This window comes from Castanea sativa, chromosome 12 (genome assembly GCF_040712315.1).
Source record: "Castanea sativa cultivar Marrone di Chiusa Pesio chromosome 12, ASM4071231v1".
NCBI lineage: Eukaryota > Viridiplantae > Streptophyta > Magnoliopsida > Fagales > Fagaceae > Castanea > Castanea sativa.
The window spans coordinates 50054083-50075289 of record NC_134024.1 but is presented as its reverse complement, the minus strand read 5'-3'; the positions used below and the strand labels follow the sequence as shown (position 1 = coordinate 50075289).

The window sequence follows — 21207 nt, the reverse complement described above, 5'->3', positions numbered from 1 at the left end:
TTCTATGTTTTGTACCGTGAATTTTTTTATAATGCCTTTTGTGAACTGATATATTACCTGCGTCATTTAAGTCTTGATGTTGATGTTCTAATTAAATCATATGTGAGATTGTTTTCTGCATTGGATGCTTCAACATGTTGCGAGTGGTCAAGGTGGTGGCAGTCATTGCTATCAGCTATCAGGGGACCCAATTGGACTAGCTGGTTAGGTTGACCATCATTGGTTTAACCAGTTCAACAACTTTTCTTTCTTTCTTTCTTTCTTCTTTTTTCAAATCCATTTTGCATGAAGCTCTAACATGATAACAACATCCTTCACTAGTGATGTTTGAACATTTTATATCCAGTTCTGCTACGGACACAAAATCTTTTATACATCTTAACTACATGACATTTGAGGTAGTGTTTGATTAGGTTCACCCTAACAAAAAAACGCACAGATGGTGTGAAAAGCTATGAAACTCTGGGTGTAAAAACTCTCTCTTATATCCAACAATACTTCAGACATAACCAATTTAACTACTTTTTTCACAACACTTTTAATTGGTCCAACGTTATTTTCACTTACACTACCATTAGAATCATAGCCTATTGAGAGAACTCTCCCTAATATTCAAATTGAGCATGTCTATTGTGAAGTCAATCAATGTGCAGATGTTCCTGCAAAATTTGGAACATATCTAATATCTTAATGGTACCTTTGATAGAGCCGAGCATTGCTATAATAGACTACTTGATTCTTAATGTTATGCATATCTTGTTTCTACCAAAAAAAAGAAAAAAAAAAAAAAAAAAAGAAGAAGAAGAAAGAAGAAAATCACCACTTATTTCTCAAATTAAAAGTCTGGCGACTGAATTGGCAACTCGGCCCCTGAATACATTAACTTAGCAAATCAATATCTACAATTTTAAAGCACAATTAGTGGTGGGGTAGTTGATGCAGTTTTGGATTGTTACCTTTCCATCTTACTTGAGAGTTTCACAGATTCTTTCTGACATAGTGTTTTGGTTGATTCTTAAAAGATTTCCCTTGTGAATTTATGGTAGTAAAAAGTAAAGCTAGTTGAGTTTGTCAAAGGGACCATTAAGATGTACGTGAATGCATAGATAGGGCCTTGTGGTTGTGGAGGAGCATGAGAGTTGGTTCTTATTCACATGGGACACTGTACGTTTCTGCACTGAATACGTCACAGACTGCAACATAATGTTCAACATAGATTTGATGATGATGTCTTCTCAACGCCTACATGATGAAAGGCCTCTCTCCTCTTCTATCTTCTATCCTCTATCCCACCTACCATATATTCTTTTCTTGTAGCAAATAAATAAAATGTCTTCAACTTCTTTTCGAAGACTGGTAGTTGTAGTGCCCATGTTTTGATGCTTCTTCTTTTTTTGCCTCTCCGTTTGGAAATCTAACACAAACACATTTATCAAAATACCTTATATAGGGCTAGTGGGTATGTCAATATGTCATGGCCTTGTTTGTTTGTTTTTTGACCTTTTCCTTAGCCATGCATGGCCATGGTTTTAAACCTTTCAAGCTCCTCTTTTTTCTTCTTCCACTCTTAATTTTTTTTATTGAAACATATTTAATTATTCCTCGTTTTATAGTTGCATTCAGTATTCCTACTCCACTAAGCAAGACATTTATAATATCCAATTGTTCCTCACATGTCCAATTATTTGTGTTTCTAAACTTGATGACTATGGAATAAGACTAAGAGGGAGCTTTTAGATTCAAACTCTCAAAGTGTTAGAAAATATTTAGATAGCTGTTTCATATTTAGTAATCTGACTGATTAGATTTATAATATTTTACGAAATTGACTAAATTATTTTCTCTAAACTGCAAAGCTTTTATTCTTACATGAAAAAAAAGTTCACATATACATATCCTTGTTGGTGTGTGTTTCAATTACTTTTATTATTCTTTATTTTCTAGCTGTTAGAAATTTATGTTGGGAAATAAAAGATAAAATAGAAGTTCGACTGTTATGAGAAAAATAGCATTTGGGCAATAATGGGTTGGGCTTTTATGGGTGTTATTAGTTACAAATAACTATAGATTATTATTGAGTGGCCTATTTAATACCCATCACTACACTCTTTCCTACAAGTCTTTTGACTACTCTATATTTATATATACACAATTTCTATTGTCTTCTCTCCCACATATTTTTCTACAATTTGATTTGTATTAAGGAAATACAATATATTAGAAGGTTGTTCTTAAACCTCCGTGAGTGGAAGTGCGTTCATCACAAATGTTGACGATATAGTCTAATTCTGAAGGGTTGTTTGGCCAAAAAAACCAGTCGCACCAAGTTTACTCCGGGTGACACAAATCAATCTTTAAGGACAACGTTTTTGCAATGTGATTCGATAGTACTGTGAAATTGTTCATATATATATATTTGTTCTTTCTAATTTGCATTCTAGATAAAATACTTGAGATAGTATTTGTTGTATTAAACTTGTTTATTCAATGATATATTTCTAATGATCTTAAAGTTTGACTCGTGTTCTAAAATGGATATTACAAGTTATTAATACATTTTCGGATGGCTCTCACCTTAAACGTTTTTTGTACTGTGATGTAAACAAAACTCTTTTTAGATATTGATGATGCCGAAGAAATCACCAGTAAGCTGCGAATACTCCTCAGATCGAAGCAACACCTGCGAAGAGAAAATAGATGATCGAACAAAGAGCACCGGTGTGGTGCCGGCCAAAAACCCTCCGACGATCAAGTTAGAGTCTTTTAAACAACCCTAGAGTGCAAGAGTTGAGATAATTGTGCGTACCTTTGGGTCATGAGGGTTTTGGGGTATATATAGTGGTATGGGGCCGAAATAAACGGTTTGGTGAAGAAGTACTTTCCTTTTAGAAGAGTAATTCGTGGATCTTTGCCTATTGTATAGAGCCCTTTCCTTATAGGGATCTTCTTGACTAAAGTCGAACGTGTAGCGCAAGAACTTTCCTTATATTCACGTATGTAGAAGTCAAGATAGACTAAGAATGAAGGTTGGATTACTCCTTCAGCTTTTACCTGCCAAAGTCGTCAGCCCACGTGTACCTCCTACACTGTCGTCAGCCTACGTATGTCTCCTCAAAGAACGTCAGCCAAGGACCTTTACAACCAAGGTCGTCAGCCTTGACTCGTCAGCTTGATCCGTTAGCCTAACGTCGCTACGTAAGGGGTATGACCTCAAACGTCAAAAGGAGGCATCCTAATGAGACTGGCTGACGGGTTGTATATTCCCGTCAGCCTCCTTAACGTATTGACAGCTTATAAAAAATGTCACTATCAACTGCCCCCTACTCCATTACCCCGTCAGCTATGGGTGACGGGTCATGGAGTTATCGTTATCGGGGAAATGGTTCGTGCATGGTAATTTGTACCATCTTCATTAAATGGTGGGACACATGGCATAGACTGATTGGCTCCGTGTCTGGACGGGTGTGTCGCTTCGTCTTTCGCGCCTCTTCTCTCCTATATATACTTCACTATTTACCTTTTTCCCACTTTTTTCTCCTTGTTCATCTTGAGAGAAAGAATTCGTCACTGCCAATCTTATCACACCGTCAATCGTACAGCCGTCAACTTCTTGAGACCATCCTCCTACACGTAAGTTTTCCTTACTTTTCCTTTTTACTTTTTCTAGTGACGCCCTTTAGTGAAGTCGTCTGCCTAGGATCTTAGAAAAACCCATCGTTTGTAGGTAGTCAGATGCCTAGGGAGACGCCGAGTGATCAATCGTCGATCCGCGACGGAGCGGGTTACGACGAAGTTTTCCAATCAGGTCGTGAGCCCGCGGAGGGCCTATCCTGGTCGTCAGAAAGAGAATCGTCAACTCCTTCTGACGGTGAAGTAGAGAGTTCTAGAGGAAGTGAGGTGAGTGGTGATGAAGAAGGGGTAGACGATGAAGACTAGGGGATTCGTGAAAAGGCGAGTATCAGTGACGGGGGTGAGAGCAACGGCGACGAGGAAGCCTTAGAGAGCACCTCGGGATCCTCTAGTGATGACCGTCCCTTCATCTTACCCTCAGAGTGGTCCGTCAACAATTTTCTCCCGACGATGTCGGAGAATGTTTTCAAGAGTTTGCGGTCCCGCTACCAAATACCAGACGACATTCCCATCCATCTTCCTGAGGAAGGTGAGAGGTGTTACTCGGATGAACCGCGGACGTCGGCATGTATGATGCCATGTTCGTGGCCGGGCTAAGGCTACCGCTGACGGCGTTACACCGTCAGTTAGCTAACTTCCTTGGGATATCCGTCAGTCAGATTGCCCCCAACGCTTGGCGAACCTTTATTGGTGCCGAGATCTTGTGGGGTCGTCTGAGTGGTGGAAACCGTCAGCTGACCTTGGACGAGTTCTTTTGGTGTTATCATCCTCAACACATTTCCTCGTCAAAAGGAGTGTATCATTTTGCAGTGAGGGAAAAGGAGTTGAAATTAGTGTCAGATATGCCTAATTCCAATAGGAAGTGGAAGGGCAGATACTTCTTTGTAGAAGGAACAAACTGGGTATGTCGTCAAGAGGAGTGGGAGTCAATGCCCAATGGTTTTGATAACACATGGGCATATGTTAGAGATTCAGGTTAATCCCGTCGACCTTTCTCGCTTCGTCTACTTATTTGATATCCTAACTCGTCACTTTTCATTGCAGCTAACAATCATCCACGCATTTCCGCGGAGCAAGAGGATTTCATTCGTCGAGCGACGGCCATTCCCTTGGACGAGAGGAAGTGTCGGGATCTAATCACGTTAGATACTCTTCACTTATATTGTGGTGGTCCTGAACCGACGGAGGAAGCTTGCAAATTGAACGCTTATTCCCGTCGTCGTGAGTGTCCTTCAACTTCTTGTCTTTATCCTGACGCTGTCTCTTTCTAACCCTTATTTTTCGCAGAAATGGAGTCAGCTAAACAAAGGGTTCGAGCTGCCGTTGCGGCCAAGAAAAAATAGCAAGAGAAGGCTGGGGGCGAGTCGACCCCACCGTCAGCCCCCAAGCCCGTCGGGAAGGTCGTGGCCAAGAGGAAACCTGACGGTAGGGAAGATCGTCTAGGAAAGAAGGCTGCCCCAACCCCGGGGACAAGTCTTCACGAAGGCGTCACCTCGAGGCCCGTTCATGGGGCGGGTAAGGGGCCCGTGACCTCGTCGAGCCCCGTCTCCCGAGGACTTATGCGTCGTCTGCTGACCCATAAAGACTACGCTGTAGAGGTGACGGAGTCCATTTTGAAGGATGAGGAAATGGACCCTTGTGCCGAGCAGACTATTGACGAGATAAAGGCGTCAATCCTCTTCAACCTTACCAGGGTGAGCCTCGCTTTCTACTTTGGTGCCTGACCAATTTTTTATACCCTGACGTTGTCTCATCCCCTTTTTCTTCCAGGCTATGGTTCGCATGAAAGCTCTGTCAGACAGGTGCTCTGCCAAGGAAGGGGTGATTACCCGTCTACACGAGCGCGTCAAGTACCTAGCTGACGGTCAGGCACAGTACAAGGATGCGAACCGCATCTTGGGCGCGGAGTTGAAGGATTACAAGGAAAAGCTGACGGAGGAAACCCGCCGACGGGAGCTGGAGACGGAGGCCAAGGTGGTGGCGGAAAAAGAGCTGAAGTCCATCCTAGTCCAAATGGAGACGACTAGGAACGATGCTGTGACGTAGTTTAAGGATTCGTCAGCCTTTATAGATGCTTGTGCTGCCTACTATGGTGACGGGTTCGAGGACTGCTTGAAGCAAGTAAAATCTGTCTATCCTGACTTGGACTTGTCAAGGATTTCAATGGACGAGTCCATCCCGTCAACCCCTGCAGGCGACGCTGTCAACGAGGAAGCTGACGACAACAGTCAGAGAGACAACAACGTCGTCCTAGCTTAGCCAACTGCGGATCAATCCGTTACCCTGACTCCAGCTAATCCTCACAATGGCGACCAAAATGCCGTCAGCCCTTCTCTCTCCTGCGCCCAGCCTTTTACTGCCGAAGACGATGGAAGACCCTGAGGCCCCCTTATGAACTTAAGAATTTTCCTTTCTTTTTTTTTCTCTTTGAAAAGTGTAGACGGAGTTGTAGTACTTGACGCCTATTTTTCTGGGCTTTTGTAAAGACATCGCCTATGTTAATTTTAATGTCATTTTACATTTCAAGTATGTGTGTTTTTTATTCCAAGTCAGAATTATATGAGCTCGTCAGCTTATTTGTGACGGGGTTTTTCTTTTTCAATTCAATTTTTGTTGAACTGATGACGGTGTCAGTATCTTTTTCATAAAAACTTAGGGTCGTTTATTATCATTCCGTCAGTTTCGTGAGCAACGTCGTTGGATAAAACTTGATTGTATGCCTGTCAATTTCCTAACGGCGTCAGCTCTTCTTTTGTTAGCTAATCTAGTTCGATGTATCCATTTGGCTATATGCCCATCATGAACAATGCCGTCAGCTTAGCTAACTTATTATGCCGTTACTTTGAACATAACACCGTCACTTTGTTGCATCATGGCAAGGTGACGAGTTCAAGAGGGAACAGACCAGCACTTTATTGCCCTTGTACATCTTATGCACTTAGTGATGAGGCCCCATACCTGGCAATGAGGTCGTCCACCCTGTGGATTTCAAGTGTAAGGTCGTCCATCTTGTGGACTTATTCATGGGGCCGTCCACTTTATGGATAGGTGTAGGTCGTCCTCTTTGTGGACTTGACCGTAAGGCCGTCCACTTTGTGGATTTGGAAATAGGACGTCCACTTTGTGGACTTATTAGTAGGTCGTCCACTTTGTGGACTTAAGAGTAGGCCGTCCACTTTGTGGACTTAGAAATAGATCGTCCACTTTGTGAATTTATTAGTAGGTCGTCCACTTTGTGGACTTAAAAGTAGGCCGTCCACTTTGTGGACTTAGAAGTAGGCCGTCCACTTTGTGGACTTATTAGTAGGTCGTCCACCTTGTGGACTTAAAAGTAGGCCGTCCACTTTGTGGACTTAGAAGTAGGCCGTCCACTTTGTGGACTTGGAAATAGATCGTCCACTTTATGAACTTGGCCATAAGATTGTCCAACTTGTGGACTTAGTTGTAGAGGATTTGCTGTTTTCTTCAAGACATAAAAAATTTACTAGTCGTTTCCGAATGAACCTCCTCTTATTATGATGAATGCATAAGTAAAATTTTGTTCAAAAAGGAAAGATAAACTTTCAGCCCTTTGGACTTAAAATAAACTGTAGACAGGAATAAGCTAAGACAAATAATTAAAGATCATAAACTGGTAACGAGGAGTAATGTTCTGCTTGCTATCTTCTACTGGTAGTACTTTCTGAGATGCTCGGTGTTCCATGGGTGTCGTAGTTTCTGCCCGTCAAGAGTCTCTAGGTGATAGGTGCCCTTTCTTAGCCATGATACGATCTTGTAGGGTCCTTCCCAGTTCGGGCCGAGCTTTCCTTGTGTGGGATTTACGTGCGCCCATTACTTTCCTTAAAACAAGATCTCGACTTTGAAGTCTCGGTGCTTGACTCGGGAGTTGTAGTGCTTGCTTACGAGGTCACGGTATCGTGCGAGTCTGTTCGGCCACCGCCCACTTCGTCAATTAGATCCGGTTGTAAACGAAGCTGCGGATCATTTCTTCCCTCGTCGTGATTGTCCACCCTATAACTTGTGAGTCCTATCTCGGTGGAATGACCGCTTCACTTCCATATGTCGAGTGGAAAGGGGTTTCTCCTGTAGGTGTTCGTCTTGTCGTTCTTTATGCCCGTAACACGGCGGGTAGCATCTCGGGCCATCGCCTTTTGCCCCTTCGAGCCGAGTCTTGATGATTCGAAGCAAGGATCGGTTGGTGACTTCCACTTGTCCGTTTGCTGAGGATGGGGCCTGGGGAGGAATAATGGTTCTTGATTCCTAACTGCGAACGAAGGCTCGGAAGGAGTCGTTGTCAAATTGTTCTACCGTTGTACGAAATTAAGACTCTTGGAATTCCATACCTACAAACAATGTTTCTCCATACAAAACCCCATATTCTTTTCGGTGATTGTGGCAAGGGCTTCGGCTTCAACCCATTTGGTGAAGTAATCGATGCCGACGACGAGGAACTTGTTGCCTTCTTGCCATCGGGAATGGTCCCATGATATCCAACCCCAGGTGGGCGAATGGCCATGGGGCGGTTATGAGGGTCAATTCTTCGCCGGTTGCCGAATGATGTTCTGAACCTTTGACACTTGTCGCGAAGCTCTCACATAAACACGGGCATCATTTTGCATTGTCGGCCAATAGTATCGGCCCCGAATCAACTTTTGTACCAATGACGAAGTGATCCGGAGTGGTTGCCGCGTATCCTCGTGTACTTCTCTCATAACATAGCTTGCTTCTTCGGGGTCTACGCACCTTGGGGTATGGTCGAGAAAAGCCCACTTTTGTAGAGGACGTCCTTTATCAAGACAAGCCGTGCGGCCAGGACCTTCGGCTTTACGGCGGCCTCCTTCTCGTCAGGCAACGTGCCATCTTTTAGGTAGGAGATCAAGGGCGTGGTCCAATTGTTTTCGGAACCAATTTCCTGTGTGCTGACAACATCAATTAACGGTGAGGACTGAGTAAAAGAAAGTACCTTGTCAATGGTGGTCATAGGCTCCGCAGATGCGGCTTTGGAAAGTCGGTCAGCATGTTCGTTTTCTCCTCTTGGAATTTGGACTATTTTGGCTTGCAGCCCATCTATCCTCTTTTTCGCTTGCTCCCAGTACTTCTTCATTCTTTCACCCTTGCACTCGTACTCGCCGTTTACCTGGCTTGTGACGACTTGGGAGTCGCAGTGAACAACCACATTCGTGGCCCCTACAACTTGAGCAAGGTCTAAACCTACTATCAGGGCTTCGTACTCAGCTTCATTGTTAGTTGTAGGAAAATCAAGGCGAATCATACATTTGAGCTCGTCGCCTTCCGGAGATTTAAGCACGACCCTTACCCCGCCAGCCTTCTTGTTGGACGACCTGTCAGTGAAAATGCTCCATTGGGGATTCTTTTCCTCTTCGCCTTTCGCGCTGGTGAACTCCGCAATGAAGTTGGCCACCGCTTGTCCCTTGATGGCAACGCGGGGGCGATATTGTATATCAAATTCGCTTAGTTCTACCGACCACAACGCCATTCGTCCGGCAGCCGCTAGGCTGCCCATTGCTCGCCGCAAAGGTTTGTCAGTTAGGACGACTATTGTATGGGCTTGGAAATATGGCTTGAGCTTACGGGCCGCTGTAACCAAAGCGAAGGCAAGTTTTTCCATGGGGGGATATCTCTCTTCTGCACCATGCAATGCCTTGCTCGCTTAGTACATAGGTCGTTGGACCTTGTCGTATTCTCTAATTAAGGCCGCACTGACAGCTGCTGGGGAAACGGCCAGATAGAGGAACAGTTCTTCTCCTAGTTGCGAGGGGCTTAGCAACGGCGGCGAAGAGAGGTAGACCTTTAGATCTTCGAACGCTTGTTGACACTCGGCAGTCCATTCAAAGGATTTTTTCAATGTTCGGAAAAAAGGTAGACATCTATCTGCAGCCTTCGACACAAATCTACTAAGCGCGGCGACCCTGCCATTAAGGCTTTGTACTTCCTTAATATTTTTAGGAGGGGCCATCCTCATAATGGCCTAAATCTTGTCCGGGTTGGCCTCGATCCCTCTTTGGGATACCATGTACCCAAGAACTTTCCTGTCGTCACTCCAAAGGCACACTTGCTTGGGTTGAGCTTCATGTTGTAGGAGCGAAGAGTATCAAATGTTTCCTTAAGATCCTCTAGATAAGCTTCTTCCCTTTGACTTTTGACCAACATGTCGTCGACATACACCTGGACGTTCCTTCCAATCTGTCATGCAAACATCTTGTTCATGAGCCTCTGATAGGTTGCACCAGGGTTTTTCAGGTCGAAGGGCATGACCTTGTAGCAAAAGAGGCCTTGGCTTGTTACGAACGAAGTCTTCTCTTGATCAGCTTCATCCATTCGGATTTGGTTATACCCGGAGAATGCATCCATGAAGCTTAGCAACTAATGTTTGGCCGTAGAATCCACCAGGATGTCGACCCGCGGGAGGGGATAGCTATCTTTGGGGCATGCTTTGTTTAAGTCCGTGAAGTCGACGCACATCCTCCATTTCCCGTTGTTCTTTTTGACCATCACGACGTTCGCCAACCAATCGGGGTAATACACTTCCCTGATAAATCCCGCTTCTTGCAGTTTGCGGACTTCTTCTGCTATTGCTTGATCTCTTTCTTGGGCAAAGGTTCTTTTTGACGTATCGCCGGGTCGGCCAGGGTTCCAACTTTTGTCATTCGCTCCGGGTGGGCTTCGTCGAGAGGTACGTCTTCGAGTCTCTCGACAGGCTTTGTTGCCACCCGACGTTCCTCTATGTTCATCGCTTGAATGTGACTGTCCATCTCCATCATGGCCACGTAACATTCTCGTGCGGATACCTGATTTCCTCTCAATTCTCCAATTCCATGATCAGTAGGGAATTTTATCATCAAATGGTAAGTCGAGGTTACGGCTTTCCATGAGTTGAGGGTTGGACGTCCTATGATGGCATTGTAAGCTGACGAGCAATCGACTACAAGGAATGTTACGTTCCGGGTGACCTACTGTGGGTAGTCTCCAATGGTTACCGCTAAAGTGACAATGCTAAGTGGATGTACCCTCGCCCCTCCAAAGCCAATGAGTGGGGCATTAGCTGGAATTAGTCGTTCCTTTTCAATTCCCATCTGTTGGAAAGCGGGATAGTAAAGGATGTCTGCTGAACTACCGTTGTCTACGAGAACTCGGTGTATGTTGTAGTCTCCTGCCCGTATGGTGACGACCAAAGCGTCGTCGTGGGGATGATGAAGGCGCCGGGCGTCTACTTCCGAAAATTCAATGGGGGGATTGTCAATCCGTGACCTTTCAAGCGCGGGACTTGCCGTCTGGACGTTGGACCGTTCGATGTATGCCTTTCGGGCTTTCTTGGAAGATCCGGCCTTCGTAGTGCCTCCTCTGATCATCCTTATATCTCCCGTGGGTTGCACAGGGCGATCATTGTCTCGCGGGGGCTTGATTTTGTGACGGGTCGCCCTACTCTTTGTTGACGAACCTCTGTAACCTTCCTCGTCTAATGAGAGCTTCTATTCTTGTTTCAAGTCGTAGCAATCGGCGGTGTCATGGCCGTGATCTTGATGAAAATGGCGATGTTATCCCTTGGTCTCTGATTTGGGATCTCCCTTCGGTTGCCGGGAAAGGCCGAGTTTCCTCGTCTTTAATCTGCATCGGCCACTGGTCGATGGGCGCATTTAGGGAGTGAAGTTCATGAATCTTCTGTGGCGGCTTGGGTCGTCGATCATCTCGTCGCTCTCGGTTCTCCCCCTTTTTGTCCTCTGTCTGGTTGTGCATCTTCTTGTCTTTCCCTTTTTCTGGGCTTGTCCTCTCGGGCAAGCAAGGCATCCTCCGCATTCATGTACTTCGTCGCCCTATAATGTACATCGGACATAGTCTTTAGGTCATTCTTGCATAGAGAGAACAAGAACTTACCATTTTGTAGCCCGTTCATGAATGCTGCCACAAGTATCTTGTCATCTGCCTCGTCTATCGAGAGGGATTCCTTGTTAAAGTGGGTTATATATGACCTTAATGTCTCGTCTTCTCATTGCTTAATACTCAGTATACACGCAGTAGACCTCTTGCGTCGGTGACTTCCAATAAAGTGTGATACGAACTGTGCGCCTAGTTCCTTAAAAGTGCCGATGGAATTAGGCGTCAGTCTGCTGTACCAATCCCTCGCAGGCCCTTTCAAAGTGGTGAGAAAAGCCCTGCACATGATTTCGTCCTGTACACCCTGAAGATGCATTAGGGTTCTGAAGGATTCCAAGTGGTCCAATGGGTCCTTGGATCCGTCGTAATTCTCCATGTGTGGCATGCGAAATTTTGGAGGAAGAGGGCATGAATTCACGAGCGCTGTGAAAGGTGAATCCGTCCTGTGGACTAGGTCGTCCAGGTTGCTGGATACTCGTCCTCTAAGGGCGTTCATCATTACGTCCATACGTTCCCTCATTTCCTGCATCTCAGTAGCGATGTGGGTCGGCAAGGCGTCTGAGACGAATGGTCGGTTGGTTTCTTGTCGTTCCGGTCTGGTCGAGGCGTTGCTACCCTCAGGTCCTTCCGCATTCCTTCCTTCCGGACTAGCACCTTCCTGGTCTTCCTCTGGTGCACTCGGGTGTGCAGTCCTTTGTCGCAACTGTTCCTCCAGATCATGGTTCTGCTTGGTGAGGCGCTCAACCGCCGCTGCAAGCGTTTGGACCTGCCTCTCTAAAGCTATGGCGTGCGGTTCGTCGCCTTGGTTGTTGTTTGTTGCCATCGATCGAGTGAGTACCATGCAGCTTTTTGTCTCAGGAATAGAGCAAGGCTGAGATACTCGAAAATGTCCTTTCCCACAGACGGCGCCAACTGATGATGCCGAAGAAATCACCAGTAAGCTGCGAATACTCCTCAGATCGAAGCAACACCTGCGAAGAGAAAATAGATGATCGAACAGAGAGCACCGGTGTGGTGCCGGCCAAAAACCCTCCGACGATCAAGTTAGAGTCTTTTAAACAACCCTAGAGTGCAAGAGTTGAGATAATTGTGCGTACCTTTGGGTCATGAGGGTTTTGGGGTATATATAGTGGTATGGGGCCGAAATAAACGGTTTGGTGAAGAAGTACTTTCCTTTTAGAAGAGTAATTCGTGGATCTTTGCCTATTGTATAGAGCCATTTCCTTATAGGGATCTTCTTGACTAAAGTCGAACGTGTAGCGCAAGAACTTTCCTTATATTCACGTATGTAGAAGTCAAGATAGGCTAAGAATGAAGGTTGGATTACTCCTTCAGCTTTTACCTGCCAAAGTCGTCAGCCCACGTGTACCTCCTACACTGTCGTCAGCCTACGTATGTCTCCTCAAAGAACGTCAGCCAAGGACCTTTACAACCAAGGTCGTCAGCCTTGACTCGTCAGCTTGATCTGTTAGCCTAACGTCGCTACGTAAGGGGTATGGCCTCAAACGTCAAAAGGAGGCATCCTAATGAGACTGGCTGATGGGTTGTATATTCCCGTCAGCCTCCTTAACGTATTGACAGCTTATAAAAAACGTCACTATCAGATATGTTAAAAAAGACGTTTAACAATCATGGGTCAATTGGTTTGTTTATATATACAACAATCATTCTATTGGGTTTGATTAAAAATTGTTATTATTCTATTCAATACTGCCATTTTGTGTTTGTTGTTTTCATAAATATATGTACACTCAATTCATATGAAAGAATGTAGTTTATTTCATGCAATATTATAAAAGAGTTTCTACTTCCACGTTGGCCGTGAACATTATTTGTTCTCTCTTATGGTATCTTCATCTAGATAATGAGAAAAGGCTATCAGTAAATATACATGGTTTAAGAAATATTCTTTGAGACTAATAAAAAATAATTGACGATATATTTCAGTTATGTGAATTCTCAAAAGAAATGAGATAAAATTTTATTTTTGGTACAACTAGGAAAAAAATGGTGTAGACTTATGGTGAAGGCATTCCTATTGTTAAGCAGGAATAATGGTGCCTTGTTAACTTGGTATCATGAAGATACAATGGCACCATAATTTAATTAAATATTATCTTTTGTGCCAAAGTATTCAAGTGATCATTTTATGGTTGTGTGAATGAAAAATTGGGAATGATTAAACATTCGTATTATATAATTGTGGTATAATAATGTCAAGTTTTACAAAATATTGAGTCCTGTATTATTCTTGTGAAAATTATGGATGATCTAAAGAGTGGTTTCTAGTAGCTAGAGGCTACTAGTTCTATGTATAAATACTATAAGTGCACAATTGCGCCTGGACCCAAAAACACACGTGGGCTCAGGCCCAATGAGCTTTAAACAATGAAATTTGTAGAGTGTGGGCTCGCAATCTAGTTTAATGATATTTGAAACTTGATGAACGGGTTAAAATATTACAGTGTTTGCAAATAAAAGACAAACGGGGCAAAATAAACTTCCTAGGACGTGAGCCGAGGACAAATTATATATTATTTGTCTTTTCTTTTCTCAAAGGTCACAGTTCTTAATATTTGTCTCCCCCCCCCCCTTTCTTTGCCCTCTTTCCTCCTTAAATACTTCTTCTTCTTCCCTCTTTACCCACGTGTCACACAAATCATCCTATTAGCCACCTGTCCCATCCACCACTCTCTGGAAGTCTTTAAATTATAGCAAGAAGGCTGACTTCTACTATTCAGGGGTCACTCCCCCATTAATGCGGCCAAGGAGGTAAGTGTAGGGTCTTTAATGTGGAGGTAGCAGCCTTTTTATAAGATATTTTCCTCACACCGTTGCGTCTGGAGGGTGCTTAAATCCCCCTCTTAACCAACGGTTTTTCCGTAACTCTGCCTTGATCTTTTTGACAAATCCCAGGGTCATCATGGGTCTGTCCGAGGAGATATTCGTCATCGGACGAATCCTCGGACTCTTGACTCATGGGCCGAGTTACAGTTCTAAGAGGCTTTTAGTTTAAAACAAACTAGCGCCCATCAACAAAGCCCGAGGCCCAAATATTTACTTAGGTCCTTTTAGCCCCCACAAATACTATCATTTTTACATCTTTTGACATATATATACACACACACACACACCTATTTTTATTGGTTATACATGTTGTTTTGAGATGATGGATATATTTTTGTGAATTTGAAATAATTATACCTTTTAAATTTATAACAAGAGAAACCAAACTCTGTAGTTTGGTACATAGTGATTTGGATTATTTAAAACACACATGACTAGAGGTGGAAAAAGTAATCTTTGTTAATGACCACTCTATATTCACTAAAATTTATTTACTAAGAACCAAAGATGAAGTTTTGGAAATGTTTATAAAGTAAAAAAATGAAGTTAAAAATGACGTAAGCCTATATTGGTAAATCTCAAATTGTAGGGGGTGGTTGACTAAGATGTTAACCAAATCTAAAAAAAGAATATCTCAAAGTGTGGGGGCACTTGCCTAATTATGCTACCTGAACCTAAAAGGAGAAAACTTGGTTCTCAAACATGTGTTTGTGTATTTTTTGGCTATGTTTGTTGTAGTTCATGCAATAGAATTCTTTTCATCAAGAGTGATGTATTTAGAATTGTACACTATTATTGAATCTTAAAATGCTATATTCTTCATGCACATGTTTCCTTTGGAAAATAAGGAAAATGTGTTGCATGAATTGATACTTCTAATGATCTTGTTGTGATGTGCAAGAATTGAGAAAATGTATGTGAGCTAGGAAGGAAAAGATTCACCGTAATGATTTCCTTACATATGTTGTTAAAAATGAACATGTAAGTAATTATGATACAATTAAATTTGTTGATGCACCATTATGATTGGAAGCTTTTAACAAATTATTAGATTATGTCTAATCGTACTTGGAATAGGTTGAGCTTCCACCTAAGGTTAAGCCTATTGGTTGCAAATGGATCTTTAAAAGAAAATTATAACCGAATGAGATTATAAATAAGTATAAGGCATGCTTCGTAGCTAAGGGCTATAAGCAAAATTATCATGTTGATTATTTGATACTTATTTTTTTGGTTATTAAAATTGCATATACATAAATTTTATGTCATTGCATTTATTTACAAACTTATTATACATCAAATAGATGTTAAAAATTCTTTACTAAATGATGATTGAGAAGAAGACTTATGTGGAGCAACCCAACGGTTGTGATGTCTTTGGACAAGAATATAAAGTTTGTAAATTGATTAAATCATTGCATAGATTAAAATAAGCACCTAAAAAATGAGAGGCTCTTCTTTCTCCGATCACTCTGCTTAGACAACCCCCCTCCCCCACCACCTTTCCTTTGACAAAATTTAAGTTTTGAACCCTGTTCCTTGATACAAAAATAGGTGAGCCAATATGCTTGGATTCCATTGGCATTTTCCTAATATAAAAGCCTACCTTTAGATTTGGGTGAAGATAGAAAAATATAATCTTTTTGCAAACTATGTTGCAATCTACCACTATTTCAAAAATATGTAAAGATTTACCACTTTTTGGGTATTCTAGTACCATGAACTCGAGTACCATAAAAAATTTTCCGGGAAATTTGAAATATATTTTTTCAAAGAACTCGAGTTCTAAAAAGGTGGTAGATCACTACATATTTTCAAAACAGTGGTAGATTGCTTATTTTTTTGCTAAATAGCGATCGTGAGCCATTTTTGCCATTTAATTTGTCTAATGTCAGTTCACCATCTAGCCAACTAGCCACAGAAGGTTGTTTATCAAGCACTATTCAAATGCTTCTGTTGTTTGGTCTCTATCTTGCAACATCAGCATACATTAAGTGGGTAATGGAAGAGCCACTCCTATCAACAATGATCCAGTTTTGAATTTGTCATTGAATCCAAAACACTTCAAAACTGACATTATATGGTGCTAATCAACACGATTATAATGCTTTTTTGGTAAATCCACCTTGATTCCCACCATACCAATTTTTTATTATCTCCTCTTTCTCAAATTCTGGATTAGTTACTGCACTAATTACATTTTTCAGTAATATATCTGCCTAGAACAAATGCAAACTGATTTGGGCTAATCAGTTGCAAAGAATTTTTTACTTTTAATTTATTAATTAAAAATGAGCTCACAATATAAATTATTCATTTCCTTCCACTATTCCCTTTATAACCATAAAATTTTTCCTCTCTCTTCTGTTTCCTTTTATTCCTCTCTCTGCCTCACCTCTCTGTTCCCCTCCATTTTGCCAAACAATGTTGTAACTTATTGAATGCTCTTTACCACCTAACTCTGAGTTTGGTTGCAATAGAAATAAGGAAAAAAAAAAAAAAAAGCACTTTCACATTTACGTTTGAAAATAGGAAAGAAGAAAAGAAAAGGGAAAAATATATTTCTTTCCCTTGTTTGGTTTGCAAAGTAAGAAAAATGCTTCTTCTTTTTTTATGCCCCCATAATTTGAAAGGGTTAAAAGTTATGGGCATAATTGTAAATTTTTGGTTAATGAAAATTCAAATGTATATTGCCCAAAATTTTTCATGAATTCTCTTTCCGTTTCTGCCCTGCCCAAAATGGACATATTACGCACAATGTGGGTTAGATTCGCATCCTTTTCTTTTCCCTCACATAAACCAAACAGAGGAAACGTCTTTTCAACCTAACCCAACCCTTTGCTTCCCTTTAAGGGATCCAAACGTAGTGTAAAAGAAATAAAAGGTCTTCCAAGGAAACTAGTGTACCACATCACGGATAATAGTCTTTTCAATCAAAAGACCTAATCAAGCTAAGTATTGACACGTGCAAAAAAATTACGAAACTACTTCATTTTCTTGTTTTCATGTCTATTGATCCACTGCATCTTCTTTTGCATTGCATGGCAAAGCACTACAATCCTGATCTCTATATCTGTTTGTCATTTAACTCTTGGACGTTCTTAAGAGTGGTTTCTAGTAGCTAATGAATAGGCTTAGTTATAACATTTTTTATTGTGTTACTCCACCTATCATTCAATATCACCTTTTTTACCTGCTTTTTCTCCCTTGCATTGAGCTGATAAAAGTGAAATGATGGCTTACCATAAAATATCAGTTTCAGCTTGAAGTGACTCCAGCTATGCGAAACAACCAATCTGGGGACGTATAACAAAGAAAGTGCCTCCAGCTATGCGAAAGCTGTCCAGTAAAAGCTGCAAGTACCATCTAATTGCATCAGATTTTGTGACATTAGAAGCTACCATAACATACAAAACAAATAATGTGAAAGCCCCCAGCATGCCTTCAAAATGCAGGAGCCATAACCTGAATAAGAGCTTCTCATTGATTTATTTATGTATTTTATCTGTTAATTGATTTGTTATGATGAATAGACATAAACTGCAGCAGGTCCAATTTCTTTTGGAAATGTAACAATTTTAATTACATTTATCTAACCCCATTAGTCCAAGATTCCAGACTAAGCCATATTAAAGTTGACAAATTAAATGAAACCCAGCAAAACAAGAAGAAATATAAACATGAAAAATTATGGACAGAAGTCCAAATAAAATAGAAGTGGAAGAATTTCAATATATATTCATAGCAAAACCGAAAGCTGGAGAAAATGGGTCTCTTTCCAAATCAATTCACACCAAGGCTAAGTAGAACAACAACAACCAAAAAAAAAAAAAAAAAAACAGAACAACATAATAACGTAAAGCCAACAGAGAACGCTTGCAGCTACCATGAGCCATACAACCTTTGCATTTGTATATAATTGAATCCACCTTGACTGTGGTACATCATTAGAGCTGCCATCACCAGTACGTCAATCCCCATTGTATTAATCACGGCTTTTCTCAATATATATGCCAAAAAAATAGGAAAAATAAAAAAGCAACCAACAATAATTGTCAGAGAAAGAAACATGTTGACTTACTAGTTCTGAAGAACCATAATTACAAAAGTTGAAACCATAGTTATCATAGTCAGATCTACCATGAGCCATTCATCCTCTGTATATAATTGAATCCTCCTTGACTGTGGTACATCATTAGAGCTGCCATCACCAGTACGTCCAGCCCCAGTGTATTAATCACGGCTTCTCTCAATATATATGCCAAAGAAATAGGAAAAATAAAAAAGCAACCATTAATACTTGTAAGAGAAAGAAACATGTTGACTTACTAGTTCTCGACCACCTTAAATAGAATATCTGCAACCAAAATTACCATAGTCGGAGCTACCATGAGCCATACATCCTTTCTATATAATTGAATCCTCCTTGACCGTGGTACATCATAAGAGCTGCCATCACCACTAGGTCCAGCCCCATCGTATTCATCACGGCTTTTCTCAATTTTGCTACCTTCTGTTGAATTGTCAAAATCACGTTGAGCATCTACATCTACATCCTTGTAAGGATGATAACGAGGTATAGGTATTGCATGGGATCTCGATCCCTCATAAGGAACGATGCAGCTACTGTTGCTGGATTGAGCCATCATTTCTCTGAGCTCTTCAATGTCTGGCTCGTATACCATACGGAACCCACATTTCTTAACCTCAATGGGTTCGTTGAAAGAAAAATTACAACTAATATGAATGAATCCAGTCTCATCAATTTGACTCAACTTTCCCATATCACACAAAGCAGGACATTCAGGGTGAATATAGAGCAGCCAAAGGTGATCTGATTCCATCTGAACAAATTTATGTGTTAGGAACCCAAAATAACTGTCATTTTCAGATCCTTCATTGAAGGAAATTCTACCACTCGCAAAAATAGGTTTCGACAAATCAACATGAAGATAACCGGGTGAAAAACCAGCGCACATAGCCATTCCAATCCACTTATTACATGAATGTGAAGGATGAGCGACAAGTGCATTCCCCTTAACCCCCGCACTCCGATGCCTAAACCATCTTGGAATTTCACTTCCCGGAATAACAATATTAAAGGTAACAATTGGTTTAGAGCCGGAATACAAACCGGCGGGCTTGATTCCCTGAAACATACCGACCATGATGTTTAGAATTTTGCAATATATATATATATATATATATATATATAGAGAGAGAGAGAGAGAGAGAGAGAGAGAGAGAGAGAGAGAGAGAGAGACCTGAGCACACTGGCGGCTCCACGTACAAGTCAGGGTGTTCCTGGGAACACCCTGACTTGAAATTTTTTTTTTTTTATATGTAATAATTAAAATTTTTTATATATGAAGATATCAGGAACACCCTCAACAAAATTAGGAACACCCTCAAATTTTTTTAAAAAAATTTATTTGTTCTACTTTCAAGAAAAAAAAAAAAAACCAAAAAAAAAAATTGAACTAAAATCTGAAAAAAAAAAAAAAAAAAAATTGTAACAGAGACAGAAGCAAGCCCATAGCAAGCCCACGGCAAGCCCATAACAAGCCCACGGCAAGCCCACAGATTCTCAAAAAAAAAAAAAAAAACACACACACACACACACAGTCACGTCGCTCGCAGAGCAAACCAAACCCCAATATAGACAAAACAGACCAAACCCCAAACCCCAATACAGACAGAGCAAACCAAACCCCAAACCCCAATACAGAGCAAACCAAAGTACTAGCTCGTTCGTTGTCGCCGCAGCTCGCTCGTCATCGTCGTAGCTCGCTCGTCGTCACCGTAGCTCGCTCGTCTTCGTCGTCACTCATCGCGGATTGCGCCTCATCGCCTCATCGCAGATCGCGCGTTGCTCATCGTAGATCGCCCCTCATCGCCTCATGGCCCTCATCGCAGATCGCGCGTTGCTCATCGCAGATCGCGCCTCATCGCCTCATCGCAAATCGCGCCTCCGCCGCCTCATCGCCTCATCAGAGATCGCGCCTCATCACTCATCGCAGATCGGGATCGTAGAGCTGCTCCGGTCTCGGTGCTCGGAGCTCGGTACTCGATGATCGGGATCTCAACTCTCAAGGTATTTCTCTCTCTTTTTCTCTCTCACTCTCTCGCAGTCTGTCACTCTCTCTCTCTCTCTCTCTCTCTCTCTGAAATGAAATCTATGAAATGAATTAATGAAATAAAATGAATGAATGAGCTTTTTATTCTAACTCTCTCTCTCTTTTGAACTGTAAGTTAGTGATTGGTAGATTTATTAATATTTTGTTTTTTGCCTTTTTTTATTTACTTTTTAAATTTGGCTTTATTTTATTCTTATCCGTTTAGTGATGGTCAATTTGTGTTGGTGTTAGCGAGATATGTGTGATGTGTATTGTAATTTGTGATTGTGAAATTTTCTGATTGGCAGTTGACTATTATAATTGGGGCATCAGGCATGAGGCTTGTACCAATGTGCTTGTCTCTTGAGTGGGGTGGGGGTAGATGGGCACATGAGGTCGAGTTACACTGCTTTAATTATTGTGTTGCACATGAGATGTGTAATGACTGGCTCTTTTAGTGTAATATGTATATGAGGCTAAACAATATAATAAATTAAAGTAGTATAATTAATGAAAAATAAATTAAATCAATATAGCTTATTGTTACGCTAAACAACAATAATTAAAGCAATATAATTAACTAATACATTATAAAAGACAAACAAATTAAATTATGTTAGACTAAACAACAATTAATAATTTTCTAATTAATGAAACAACAATATAACAAATTATAATTTATAAAAAAACAAACAAATTAATGAAACAAATAAACAACAAT

At 41.4% G+C, this 21207-nt stretch overlaps 1 protein-coding gene across 1 annotated transcript; it reads right to left on the bottom strand.

Moving 5' to 3' along the window:
• Nucleotides 1–17315: 17315 nt before the first annotated feature.
• On the bottom strand, nt 17316–19555 carry LOC142621148 (uncharacterized). The gene is made up of 3 exons (XM_075794457.1): nt 18700–19555; nt 18452–18571; nt 17316–17723 (listed from the first exon to the last, which is right to left on the bottom strand). Exons 1-3 carry the CDS (start codon nt 19536–19538, stop codon nt 17699–17701), a joined length of 984 nt encoding a protein of 327 aa, XP_075650572.1. The 5' UTR covers nt 19539–19555; the 3' UTR covers nt 17316–17698.
• Nucleotides 19556–21207: the final 1652 nt, after the last annotated feature.

What these genes read in the sequence shown, in the direction of transcription:
- LOC142621148 (XM_075794457.1), bottom strand. Translation starts at nt 19,538, where the DNA reads ATGGTCGGTATGTTTCAGGGAATCAAGCCCGCCGGTTTGTATTCCGGC. An exon ending in TTTAAGGTGGTCGAGAACTA is followed by an intron (nt 18,572 to 18,699) that starts GTAAGTCAACAT and finishes TGGTGATGGCAG; the next exon opens with CTCTAATGATGTACCACAGT. An exon ending in ATTATGGTTCTTCAGAACTA is followed by an intron (nt 17,724 to 18,451) that starts GTAAGTCAACAT and finishes TGGTACTTGCAG; the next exon opens with CTTTTACTGGACAGCTTTCG.